Below are 13,530 nucleotides of genomic sequence, written 5' to 3'. Positions count from 1 at the left end.
GCAACACATAAGCTCATGTCTGATAAAAAAATAGGTCACCTTGGTATCAGTTTTCTCAATTACCCAGACACCTCGCAAATCCACTGGTATCAACCACATCGACCACTGAAATTCCTATTTATAAGCTAGACTTCTCCAAAGTGGATGCAGAAGCCTCTGCTAGGTCAGCCATTTACAGTGATGTGGACCATGTATCTTAATAGCCTAAACTTAACTATATACAAATAGAAGAGTTCATAATGATACTGTGTACTAAAATCAGTATGCTAAAATGTCTCACTGACTCAGTAGTTTTATAACTGTGTTGTGTAGTTCACCTCTTAAGCTGACAGATACTGATTCTCTATTCTCTGTACTCTATTCAAAAAATACAACACTTTTGTATGCGAGTTTATTGATGAGAACAAAAGACAGGTGGGAGAAACAGGGAGTAACAGCAAGTTATTAACTAAAAAACCATGACATTTCAGATATCCGCAAACCTTAAACCACAAAAATAGGCTCGGCAGTTATCTGAAAGAATAAAGTCAACCGACTACAACTCAACAGCTCTGATGAGGACCTCTGATAAACACATATCAATCAGAAAAACAATGAAAGAGAAGTTTAGAAGCTTAAGAAAAGAAGATCTGATGATGCTCCTTCCATCACTGGCTCACGGGCATGTTAGAGGATATATGATGAAAAGATGTACCAAAAGGAAAAGATATAAGGAATATATTCAGTATACCAACAATTAATACCTACCTAAGATAGCCCTTTCAATGAGTTAAACATATATTTTTAAAAATGGTAAAAATTTACTAGAAATACCATCAGCGAATCAGTGCTATCTATGGACACTGGTAAACAAATGCTAAGCTAACTCATTTTTTCTAATACTGTTATGGGGAATGGGGGAAAAATATGCAGCTTCCAAATAAACAAGTCCAATTACAATTACAACTTGCAGCGTTATTTTTCTTAGTTGTCCCAACAGCTGTCTCCCAGAACAGTTCTGAATATTGCCAGCAACATGCAGGCAATCCTGCTTTGTTGTTTCTAAAACTGTCTCATTTTGACAAACAGAGCAAGAATTTCAGTCTAAAAGGTTTCTACTTCTCACAAACGTTAACACTTACTTCAAAATAGAATCCGTAAAACATTGCTCTTATGTTACACTTACATCAGGAAGAGATGGCAGATTGTAGGAGCTACCCACTGGAGAACTCAGATCTATCACAGGGGGACCGTATGTCTTCCCATCACATCCTACAGCACTAGTGACTGTGGGGCTGGATGGAGTAGATGTTGTGCTGCTTGCAGTTGAAAGTGCAGTTGAAGTTTGTCCACTACTGATCTGCCACTAAAAAGAAAAGATGATAATCCATAATCCAGCATTATTTTTTTCAACCGATCACATCTATTGCATATACTGGTTCTAACTCTGCAGTTAAACATGCAGCTAAGTTCAGGAAGCTGAATTCAAACACAAAATCCTGATTTACTCTAAAGTTATCTAACTTCAGCAACCAGTCTTACAAGACAAGGGAAGATGACAAGTAGTTGAAAACTATGAATAGAAGAAATGAACGTGAATTTTTAAATTCAAAGCTCTATCTCAACGTTAAGTATCTATTAATATTTCATGCTGCATTGACAGTGTTGTGGGAGAAATGTAAGTTTTAGTGAAATAAAAGCATTACAGATAATAGGCTGAATGCACAGCTGCTCCAGTGCTTTATTAAGTAAATAGCTACAGTGTCACTTGGACGCCACCAAGTATTTGATGTTGTGCTTTCCTCAACAACTTAAAGTGATTAAGAAATTGAAATGCTGTCTGGATCTGCACCCACATATATGTTTAGCACTATGATATGAAGTGCACAGTCAACTCAGACTAAATTTGTTTCTCATTTCAACACATGCCGTTTTCAATGACTTTAATGGAATTTCCTGGCAACTGTAGGCAAAATTTGACTCTGCTCAATTCTTTTTTAGCCAGTCGTTCTATTTACTGGTTTCTGCTTTCAGAAAGACATTACTAGATAATGAAAATACTTGAAAGAAAGGCTTGCAGACTGGCCCATCTTCTTTTCAGAGGCACAGAAGTGACTTAGTTTTTGTTACTACAGGTTGTTTTACATATTGTACAGCTTTCTTCAATTTAGTTAGAATTAGTTCTCTGATATCAGAAGCATTGCAAACACGAATGGTATGACTGCACTTCTCAGGTCACAGACCAGATGAATTTCATCCCTCCCTGCTTACGTCTAGTGACATGATTTTCTCTTTCCTTCCACATACCTAACAACTCATGATTTAATATGCTTTTTAATAAAGATTTGCCTTCCTGAATATCCAGAAAACCTACGATGTGTTTTCTTCTGCCCCAGTTCAACTCCTGATTAGCTGGGTATTGATCAGCCTTTCTCAGCAGAGGTCCCACAATTGCAGACTTTCTTTTCTCCCCCAGTCTCTAAAAATTCAGATTTGGCATATTCTGGAGAATGGTGGGAGCTGCAGTTTTTTAGTCAAGCTTTTACCTGATTCCTAGTGTAGTCACTAACATCAAGCTAAATAGTGGGATTTTCTATTTTGTCTATTCACTGATGGTAGTATGCAGACCATGGCCATGTTAAGCTTTGCATAAGTGGCCAGAAACCACAGTAATAGCAAACAGAGAATGAAACACCAACACAGCACGTGCAGTGGCTCACTTCCGTAACGCTTCAGCTGCTTAGAACTGTCAAAATGAAAGAAATTTGACAGTTATCTCATTAAGAAAACTGTGGGTATCTTGTCATAGAGAAAAATCTGTGGGTATCTTGTCATAGAGAAAAATGCAGTCTCTGTTCTAATTGAAAAGCACTCTAGAAGCATAACATAAAAGATGATATAAAGCACATTTGATGTTTTATTTCTACATGGCAAGTGAAAAGGGAAAGAAACTCTACCTGTTTTATAGCTTGCTGTGCCAAGAATGCCATTTGCAATGGGTTGGGCTTTATTGCTTGCCTTGGTGGGTTCTGATTTTGGGGAAATCTCATCTGTTGTGCAGGAAGAGCTGAACCATTGGACTTGGGGCTATGACTCTGAAAATGAATCAAGCGTGGAGGTGCCTGCATGAAAACAAACACACAAATTCTGCAAGTTATCTGATATTATTCAACATTCCAGAAATTTTTACCAAGTGGCTTTTTTAAACTTCTGAAGCTCTTAACAAATTAGACGCAAACAAATAGTACCACACCAATACATTGATTTTCAATGTTAGAACCAAAACCTACTAGATGGTTTTGAGTTATTTTGATACAATAAATGCAGATACATCACAGGAGCCAGTGAGAATATTTCCAACTTTGGAAGAGATATGGGACAATCACAGAGTTTTATGCAACTTTTTTGGAAGAAAATTAATGACAGATTCACTTTCTAGTAATTTGAAAAAAACACAAAATATGTAGCTCAGCACTATATATGGTTGGATACTGTATGGTTATTTTTTTTATGAATAAAAATAGGCTGAGTGCTACCACGCATTCTGCCAGACAAGTTTAAAATGCCCATTCAATTTTCAGTAAAGAAAATGTTTCCTAACCCATTTACATAGCCATGTGCTAAAGATGAAGCTATCTGAAGTTCTGTATCTAGACTTAATTCCTCTCTTTTTTCTTATCTTTCTTTACTTTCTCCTTCAATGCCGTGGAAAAAAAGAGAGCTTTCTCTGGAAATAAGTCATAACTTACCTGATGAGTAGCAGGAGGCTGCTGCATGGCTCCTGGCATTCTTGGATTCGGTAAACCTACTGGACCAGCTCTGCGTTGAGCTTGCTGTCTCTGAGCCATGACCTGTTGCTGCATGTGCTGGAGTCGGAGCTGAGCTAAGCTTATCTGCGTTGGGAACTTTGACAGCTGGTTTGAAGGCAAGCTGCCTGGTGGCTGCAAGTTTGTTTCCATCACAGGGCTCTTGGGCATATGTGGTGGGGTTTCTTTATCTTCAATTACCAAAGAACCTAATTTAACCAAAATAAATAAAATTAATACCAAAATATTGCAGGTAGCTGAAATGTTATTTTTCACAATTAGTTTCTTTTATACCATGCAGTCATCTTTCATTATTGTAATGTAAAGAATGGATAAACATGAGATAGAGGACTCCATTTGTTTTGTTTGTTTCCCTGAAAAAACAATAGTTGCATTTTATAGCAAGCTGTCTTGTGCTGCAGACTCCTCTATACAGTGGTTTCTCCTAGGAAGGTGTCCTGGCCTCTCCAGAAGAGCAAGGGAGCAAGGTTTCAATGGGAAAGAGTATCCTGATGCAGTCATCTGTTAAAAAGATTTAACCATGTTGTAACACTTAAAGGTACTGAGATCCTTTCTGGCCTCTAAGTCAACATCACGGAATACTCAAATGATACTCTCGGTTGCTACACATCATGAATTCTAGGATGTGACGGGCACCTGCAGGAGATTTTGTATCTCTCTCCACTGACTTAGAAGGAAATCTGATGAGACAGGTAACTTTTAGAGATTAATGCTGGGTGAGACATTTTATCTGAACAGATTCATAGTGTGATAACATGAAACTCTTTTGTAAAATTCTGGCCACTTCATCCAAGAAACATGAATGCCAATTAGAACAGAGTTTAGTTTGATTCAAGTGAATAGCACACTGTTTATACAGGAAAAGACAAAGATCCTTTCTTTGTTTAAAACAGAGTGAAGCAGGGAAAGTTATAGTCCAAGACTGATCGTTAAAAAAGTCCAATAATCTGTGGAAGGTTGCACGACAGCTTTTCAATGCAAGTGGGACAGAGACACATCCTACTCCCTTCTCTCCCAGAGATTTAGGGCTGCATCCCAGCAAAGTTCACCTCATGAGGTGGGTACACCACATGACAGTTTGACAATCCCTGTTACAGCAGAACTTGCAATCACCCTCTGGCACTTATCATATCCATCAGTCTGTGTGGACCCTGTGCAGTCTAGCCTGGATCATTTTGGGGTAAATTATCTGAAGGAGGAAGAAACATCTTGCATTTTATATTCTTCTTTTTCATCTCAAGAGCTGAGAAGCTATGCAAGTAGCATCATTCTAGTCCCTCATTGAGACATAGGCACAGAGGGAGTCTAGGCCAGCCGACATACTGTAGTACAGAGCAGGGCACAAAGCTAACATCAGTAATACTATTTTCATATTGACACTTGGTAATTTTGGTGTTGTATACATTTTAATTATGATTCTACCACATCAGTCACTAACAAAAATATTAAATATGCTAAAGAAAATGGGAAAAATCTACTAACCTATTGTCTAATACCCTTTATTAAGCATGTAACATGTCTAGTCAATGTTTCCCATAAAGTGAGCAGAGGAAAATGCAAATGAATAAAACTATTTCCCATATATGGCTGTATGAAATACTTCACTATGGTCAAAACAGATCTGTTTTATTTTCGTTCTTTAGAAAAGGAATTACTTTGCCAAAGAATGGCAGTGACTGTACTACAATCCACTGTCAAACCTACACCACAATTTTACTCTCTTCTCTCCAAGTCTAACTGAATCTTCAAAAATCTTTCCAGACTTAACACCTGTGGTATACAGCTACTTACACAAAGTACTACAGAGAATGATTCCCTTCCATTATTCTAGAAAACCATGGGTTATCTTATGATTTGTGGAATTAAAACACTTTAACTGTTGGGGGTCTTTTTTCTTAAATACATGCTGAAATCCATAAGAGAGCTATCCTATTAGTGTACAGATGTTGTCACACTATCAGTTACATGCAGCCTGACTAGAATTCAAGCCATTCCCACTCGTTTCTTTATTCAGACTTCATCTTATTTTTCATTCAGCAATTCTCAAATCCAGTTTAGCTACAGAAATTGAACATGTCTGATCACAAATGTAACAGCCTAAAGGTGGTGATTTCAGAAACCAGATAAAAGTGGTGTGGTTTTATCTATCACTTAAATAGATAAACTGTTACAGGAACTCCTATACTGATCTATACAGGTGACACTTCTATTGTAGCACTTTGCAGAATTTAAGGGAACATATTTCAGCAGTTCATTAAACAAACAGACAGAGTCCCAAAACCAAATACAAGAAAAAGCCCCCTCTTGACAAACATCATCTCAGTTTAGCAGCAGTTCAGTTATCACCACACAGCTTGACAGTTTGTTTCTGTAAACAAGAGATTCACTTTCAATTCCTTTCCCAAAGAAAATTATTTACAAAGAAGGAACTTGGGAGAATTTCCCTGCTACCACCCAACGTGCTGGTGTGTGGGGAAAGGAGCTCGTTCGCCTTAAAGCACTGCCATAATTTTCTCTACCTATGTAGAGAAACAAACATTTGCATCTCTCTATACACTTGCAGAGCTGACCGCACTTTCTGATAAAAGGAAGAAAAGGTCCCACAGGTATCTCGCAAAGCATTCTGCACATGACAGAAAAACAACAGTGCCCATCAAGCTAACATTGGAGAGAGAAAGGAAGCATGACAGCAGTCAAAATCCTAAAAAGACCTTTAAGCTTTAATTCCTGCTCCTAAGCTGATGAGTTCCTAGGATGCTTATCTCCATTAAAATCAGACTTTCAGGCAGTCACACAAGCAGGTTACCTGCAAAGCTTCCAGGTCCTGGGATTCCCCAGTATCATAAAACCCTACCAACTTATAGCTGCTAGAAAAATATAAAGAGCAGTTTGGAGGCTAGACCAAAACCTATTCAGATAACTTGCAACTCTGTTAAAAACATGCTTTCTCCTGAATTCCACCCCACTACTTCAGGAAAGACAATCTAAAAGCCAGACAACTGTCAAAAAGTAGTGTTCTCTTCCATGTTCTTCTGTTTTTCTTTGGCATTCTCCCCTTCTCTTCATCTCAGTTCTCCAACATTTATCGTTCAGCATGACAAGGGAGCAAATATGAGTTCTTGAACATATAATGCTGCTGCTATGGGTTTCAGCTTGGGAAGAAGGGACTGAAGTAAAAGGAAGGGATGGAAGATGCACAACGAGACTGACTTCTGGAATCCTTTCTTAGGATGTGAAGTAGGGTTATAGATTGTGTTCCTTGTTTCAGAAGCCAGAAGGCATGCGTATTGCCCAGGAAACTGAAAGCTGCTATTTTTGCCATTACACGTACCATTCAAGCAAGGTAAATTTGTTAATACTTTATCATAAGTATTCACAAATAATGCTTTTTCCCATGCAATGCACTTTAAATGTCATCTACAGCTAAGGAAATAAATCTAACAAAGTAAACCAAGAAACAAATAGTGTGGAGGCTATTTATCTTCACAAAAAGAAAGCTGCTTTCAAAATAGGATCAAGATGCCAAAGGGCTAATAAAAATTTATCATACCTAGATTAAAAATATTTTGAGCCCAGAAGCTAGGATCACAGTGAAACTGGATAGTATTGTTGGTCACTGGTGAAGCATCACACCTTGCTCGGAGAAGATATCGTAGTCGATACGTAATCTAGAACAAGAACCAACAAGATTTTTGTCTCTGGTGCCAGAGCCATATATCTAAACAGCATAAAAATTCTTAAAAAAAAAAAAAACAACAAACACCCAAAAACCCAAGCAACAGTAACAACAACAAAAAAACTCTGAACAAGCCCCTAGAGAATTGAGGTGCAAGACAGAAATTTATTCAAGTTACAAATAAAAGAGGCATTGTTAACTTCTTTCCCTTATTTCTAAAGTAGTTTTAAAAAGCAATCAACTACAGCCTTAAGAAAATTACTTCTTCTTCCCTATAGAAATCTATATCCTTCCACAAACCTGGTCATTACATTCAAGGACTTGAACTAACTGCAAGTGAAGTTCAGATTCATATAACCATTGTTGGGTTTTTCCCCCAAAACCGATGTTAGCCCATTCATTTTTCTTTCAAAGACAAGTATACAACCCTTTTGGCAACAAGTATCATGATGGGGAATTTTCCTTTGTAATAAATTTAAGTTTTCTTCATAGAACTAAAGAACAGCTTTTATAAACTTTGTCTTTGAAAACTCTCAGATATTTTCAGACTCTTCCAACTCCTTGGTTCCAAAGGACTAGACTATGATTACACTACACAAGCAGAATACTCTATTAAATGCTCAGTATTTATCTAGTTCCTAGAAAGAAAATACTTTCTTGCAGTTCTTTCACTAGAAATATCTAACACAGGCACTAATTTTAGAATAACACACAGCATATACAGAAAAAAACTTCACAATTCAACAGTTATTCTTCTTGAATAACAGATTATATCCTGGAAAAGTTCAAGAGACATACTCATCAAAAGCATCTTACCTGTTTAAAATGATAGTAGTTATCTTTACATACAAATTTTGTAAGAGCTTCCAGTTTACGAGTTTTTTCTTTCAATGTTACGCACGTCAGTTTTAGACCAGATACGAAAAACAATCAGCAAGACTTAAGTATTTCTATTGACCATGGAAAATTTTAAGTGCACTACTATTTTGAATATAGATTTCCTAGGATTTCTGCAATAAACTCATGGCTAGACTAGTTACCTCCTGTCAGTAATAGTGATAGCTACCAGTGTTTTGTTCATGCTAGCAGACTAGACTGGGAAACTGGTGTCTTCTTGCAAACTGCTTAGTGTGCTGTTTCCCTGAAGTACAGACATTGCCTCGTAGCTGCAACTCTGTGTTTAGGTCTGCTGGGCATCCCTCCCCTCCTAGTTTCAAGCAGTTGGATATCCTGGAGCAGAAGCTTCACATGCTCCTCTACGCATCACAGCTCAGAAACAGATTTTCCAGATGTCCACAGACATGTTAGCTACTCAACTCACAGATAACACCAAATTTGAGAAAAAAAATCAGGAGTCTAAAGCTCATCCATTCTTTGCAAAAATATTTCTCATTTGCTGAGGCTTTATGGGTTAGATGGTCTTTTTCTTCAACTGCATAACGTTTATAAGATTAAGATGCCTGCAACATAACTTTTCTTACTTACATAGCAGAAGCCTTTGTAGCAACACTAAGCAATTATAAACAACATGACTCAGTCTGATGTCCTTTTTCTCTATTAAATTAAAAAATATTACTTGCTGAGGCAGTATAAGGCAGGCCAAATGAATTTAACTACTTGAAGTTGATAAAACTGAGTAATATACCACTAGTTGCTATAGCCTGCAATGTTTTAATGGGTATCCAAAAAAATCCCCAAACCACCAAAAACCAACAACAAACTCAAAAGCAAACAAAAAACCCCACCCCCTCGCACCCCAGTAAGTTTTCAGCTACGAAATGAGAAAAATCAAGAAAAAACTTTGTTGTCCAGTTACAGGAATTGGAAACAAAAAACGGAATCTAGCATCCTTCCTCAACATTGCCACAGATTTATGTCATCAGGTTAGTACAGTCTACTAACCTCTGGACACATAATAGCCAACTTGCTATTTGTTTTTTATTTCAAGTTTTTTAGGATTTCTGTTCATCATAAGCAGTCTGATCTTAAGTGTCATTATAGCATTGAAATATTTAGCTTCATAACTGTTCGCATGGATAAGCAAAAGTCTCAGCTTCACTTTTATCAATTTTTGAAGACTTTTAATGGAAGATGAGTGACAGAACAAAGCAATATATTAATTTTTACATTAAAATGCTGGATATGAGACACTACGATATATAAACACCATCTTTCTCTGAACTCAGAAGCTGTAACAAGTACTGAAAAGAACCTCAATGATGATGTTGGACGCAACAATTTTCCCAGTGTTTCATTGCTTCATGGTTTCCACTCCACAGAAAAGTTGTTCCAACTTCTGCAGATCTACAACAGTTCTATCATAGTGTAACAGGACAGAATCATGACCAGAAAGCTAAATTACTAGATACATTCTGTATTTATGTTTAAGAGAAAACCATGAACAATTATACACAAATATTTCAATTAGTAGAAAGTCATTAAAAAGTCTAATTCCCTAGTGCTACTGACAAGCACTTGTGTGCGTATCTGCCTTAACTATAGTCTCTAACTAAATGGCGAAAGCTATCTTCCTGCCCTTACCAAGCGTTTGCTGTATAGTAGTGCTGTGCTGCTCCCACTTGAAACTGCCCATTTGGAAAAATTCATGACATGTTCCAGCTGTTTAGAGAGACCTGCCACTTCCTGTTGTTGCTGCAGAAGTTTCATCCGATGCTCTTTTGCCAAAGTCTGCAAGTAGAAAAGCAGTTCCAGTCAAAGGATTCAATCTCTAGTTAAGAGGCATCAGCTTTCATATTTGTAATTCACAATCATCAAGTGGTTTCACTTAGCTCTTCTAAACAGCACCCCTGCCCCCTGACTGCAGCTGTCAAACAGAAAAGTCATTTATTCACGTTATCAGGACTTCTTGTGCAGATTCCCATTTTCTCTTATGACACACACCACTTTTTAAAACATAATTAGAAGGTAATATTTTCGCAGGTATCCATTCTAGACAATTCTCTGTTTTGCTACTGGATTGCTGAATTTATGAAAAATTCTGATGGAAAGACTTTTCGTGCATGACGCATACAATTCTGACTTGCAAAACATGGAGAAAGAAACTGGGCTCAGAGACAGCCCTGATTCACAAAGCAGGGAACATAGCTATTAATTACAAACAAAACAACAACGACACCCCAAAAACCAAACCCTCCTTCTCTCTCCCCCGAAAATTCCACTTGCTCCAACGGCTTGTGTGGGACATCTCTCCACTTTGGAACTGTGATAGGACATGCACAGGTATCTAATGCCAGAAATGGATTTTATTTTAATGTGAATTCACACAAAAAATATTGACTGACATTTTTGTTTCTTATGATAGAAATGAAATTACCTCCAACTGATGCAGAAGAGCTTTTCCCTTTTTGTTTATTTCTACCATCAGTGTAAATATGGCAACTTTAATATCCTGTTCCACCTGCTTTTGATTCTGATTCACTTCAAGAATTCTGTAAGTAAACAGTATAGAAAAAAATGTTCTTTAGCTCACAAACCCACCCTCCAAACAGTGTAACAAACTCCCTTCCACTCTGCTGCTGAGACTCCAGTATTTCTTGGTCATATGCACCAATTAATACATATAACATCAGATACTTATAGTCAGGAAAATTACTGGGGGGAATAGAAAGAGCAAGTACCAGTGACCTATGATAAAATAAATTAACTGGTGGAAAATTCCAAAGCCGTAAGTATGTAAAATTACTGACGTCTGCCACTGATAAACACTAAATCCTCATTGTAGTTGAAATTCTTGATTTTTAACTGTCCAGCACATTTCTGGAATGGTCCATGGCAATCAAAACTGTTTAAGTCTAATTTCCATCTAAGGTAGAATGGCACTCCAGAAACAAAAACTAATTTTCTAAATTAGCTATTTCAGCAATAGTGCTCAAACTCATAACAGCAAAGCATAATCTTATATTGTGAAAAACACTACTGCTAAGCTGCAAAGGAGAATAACCACTTAGATGCAGCAGAAGAAGGGTGTCTGCTGGTTTTTTCCATTTCTACCATGCTGAAAGACAGGCACAGAGAGAGGAAGAGTTCAAGTTGCACTCAGCATCCCATACTGTGTTGAATATTCCTGGGTACTGCCTATGAACTCTGCTGAAGGAGCAGTTACAAAGGCATACTGCAGCACGCATTTTATAGATTTATTTTCCTCCTAGGTTTGCAGTACCAAGCGAATAAAGCCCCAAGTGTAGAAATGCTACACAAATCTTCCAATATGTGTCACACGCATTATGAAAACATGAGTCATAACCTTATACTTTCAGAGAGGGCTTTACACTAAGAAAATAAGTGTGCTGATGGTGGGGAAGAACATAAGACTACCTTCCACAGTCTTTATTGCATAAGTTGTTTTGTTGCACCCAAGGTATTGCTGCCCATGAAGTTCACAGGCTGACCAGAAGAATTCCCTTACACAACCAAGCACATTATACAGGCAATGGTCACTATGGCAAACTGAAGATTTTACAATTTCTCTTTCCAGAAGGATAAAAGGAGAGAGGTACAAAATGCACTAATCGGAACATTTCAAGAAATTACAGTGCATATAAAGTTGCCATCTGTGTTAGTTTTAATCTCAAAATCCGATACATACCTGTTTTGGATCTGCTTCCCTGTATATTTTATGTACTTTGTCTTCTCCATCAGTTTGGTGATTAGTGTCTCAATGATCACTTTCTGGTTCTGAAAAGCTTCTTCTATGAACTGGTACCTGCAGTAAGTAACAGTGAGTATTTACACATGTGAAAGTGTGATATACCTGCTAAAAAGCACACCACCCTGCAAAAGACTTCTTTAATTGAAGAAAGATGCTGCTCTAGTCCAATATTTAACTGTCCTAGAAGCACGTGTTAGCAAGTGCCGATATGTTTTGTTTATAGTATATTTGAATTTATAGTACATTTCCTGTCACTTTAATTTTGTTTGGAGAATTTATGATTTTCATAAATAGGAAGGGATATTGTGTGACCATAGCCCAATTTTAGCAAAAGAAAAATTAATGTTGTGCTGTAGTCATCACTTTGTAAGTGAAAGTGCATGTAAGCTATTATTTCATGCAAGATAAGGCTGTAGAAACAGAAGAAAGAAAAGAGATCGCTGAGTCAGTAGAAGTCAGCAACATTTTAAATCAAGGAATTGAAATCATCAACAATTTGAGGAAAAAAAGAGGTGGCACATTCTGAAAGGGATATAAATCCTAAGGAAAGGAGAACTGAAGAGGAAGACTGCAACTCTGCAAGAGCAAGCTTTAGCCTGTTCCAAGAAGCAACAGTCGCCAACATTTCTCCACCTGTTGACGTTCACTTGGTCACATTAGCAAATTCTTTGGGTGGTTGCATCAGGTACAGCAAGTATATTAATATGCAGCCTAAGAGTAGATCTGTCTCAGACCACCATTGCATGTGTTAGTCAGCAAGATCATTATCTTGTCCTCAGAAGTTGCATATAATCCTGCTTTTCAGCTTCTGTGGCTAGTAAGAGATGACGAAAGAACAGCAACCCAAAGATTTGAGTGTTACAAATAGTGTTGTCAAAGTACAGTATAGCCAAACTTTAGGTTTAGTCTTCCCTTTAAAGGGCTCTTCACAGAAGAAAAGCCCATTTGCTCCCTTATGAAATTGTGTGGCAATGTTCCATTATATAATCATCTTGTGGAAGGACAAATGGAGAAATTACACATAAGTGTACAGTTGCATAACACAGCCCCTGTGCTTTCTAAGGACTCTCTCAAGAGCCGCACAGCAACAAATTCTGTCCAAATAACTTGACAGGAACTAAAGGTCTTGTGCTTAAGTCACCAGATGTATTGGGTTTGCGTGGCAAGGTTTGGTAGCAGGGGGGCTGCAGGGGTGGCTTCTGTGGGAAGCTCCTAGAAGCTTCCCCTATGTCTAACAGAGCCAATGCCAGCCGTCTCCAAGAGGGACCCGCCGCTGGCCAAGGCCAAGCCCATGAGCGACAGTGGTAGTGCCTCTGTCATAACATATTTAAGAAGGGGAAAAAAACCCAGTGCAACAGCAACTGCAGTAGGAGAAAGGA

At 37.7% G+C, this 13,530-nt stretch overlaps 1 protein-coding gene across 1 annotated transcript in view; it reads right to left on the bottom strand.

Moving 5' to 3' along the window:
- The window catches only part of TRIM24 (tripartite motif containing 24), a 66,080-nt gene that overhangs the window by 14,899 nt on the left and 37,651 nt on the right, over positions 1 to 13,530 (bottom strand). The window contains exons 5-11 of the mRNA XM_075428562.1: positions 12,089 to 12,205; positions 10,817 to 10,931; positions 10,024 to 10,170; positions 7,357 to 7,474; positions 3,729 to 3,994; positions 2,937 to 3,101; positions 1,166 to 1,345 (exon numbers count right to left, since the gene is read on the bottom strand). Coding sequence (XP_075284677.1) covers positions 1,166 to 1,345; positions 2,937 to 3,101; positions 3,729 to 3,994; positions 7,357 to 7,474; positions 10,024 to 10,170; positions 10,817 to 10,931; positions 12,089 to 12,205 — 1,108 coding nt within the window. The remainder of the gene's footprint in view (positions 1 to 1,165; positions 1,346 to 2,936; positions 3,102 to 3,728; positions 3,995 to 7,356; positions 7,475 to 10,023; positions 10,171 to 10,816; positions 10,932 to 12,088; positions 12,206 to 13,530) is intronic.

This window comes from Opisthocomus hoazin, chromosome 8 (assembly GCF_030867145.1).
Source record: "Opisthocomus hoazin isolate bOpiHoa1 chromosome 8, bOpiHoa1.hap1, whole genome shotgun sequence".
Taxonomy (NCBI): Eukaryota; Metazoa; Chordata; class Aves; order Opisthocomiformes; family Opisthocomidae; genus Opisthocomus; species Opisthocomus hoazin.
This window is presented reverse-complemented; position numbering and strand designations above follow the sequence as displayed.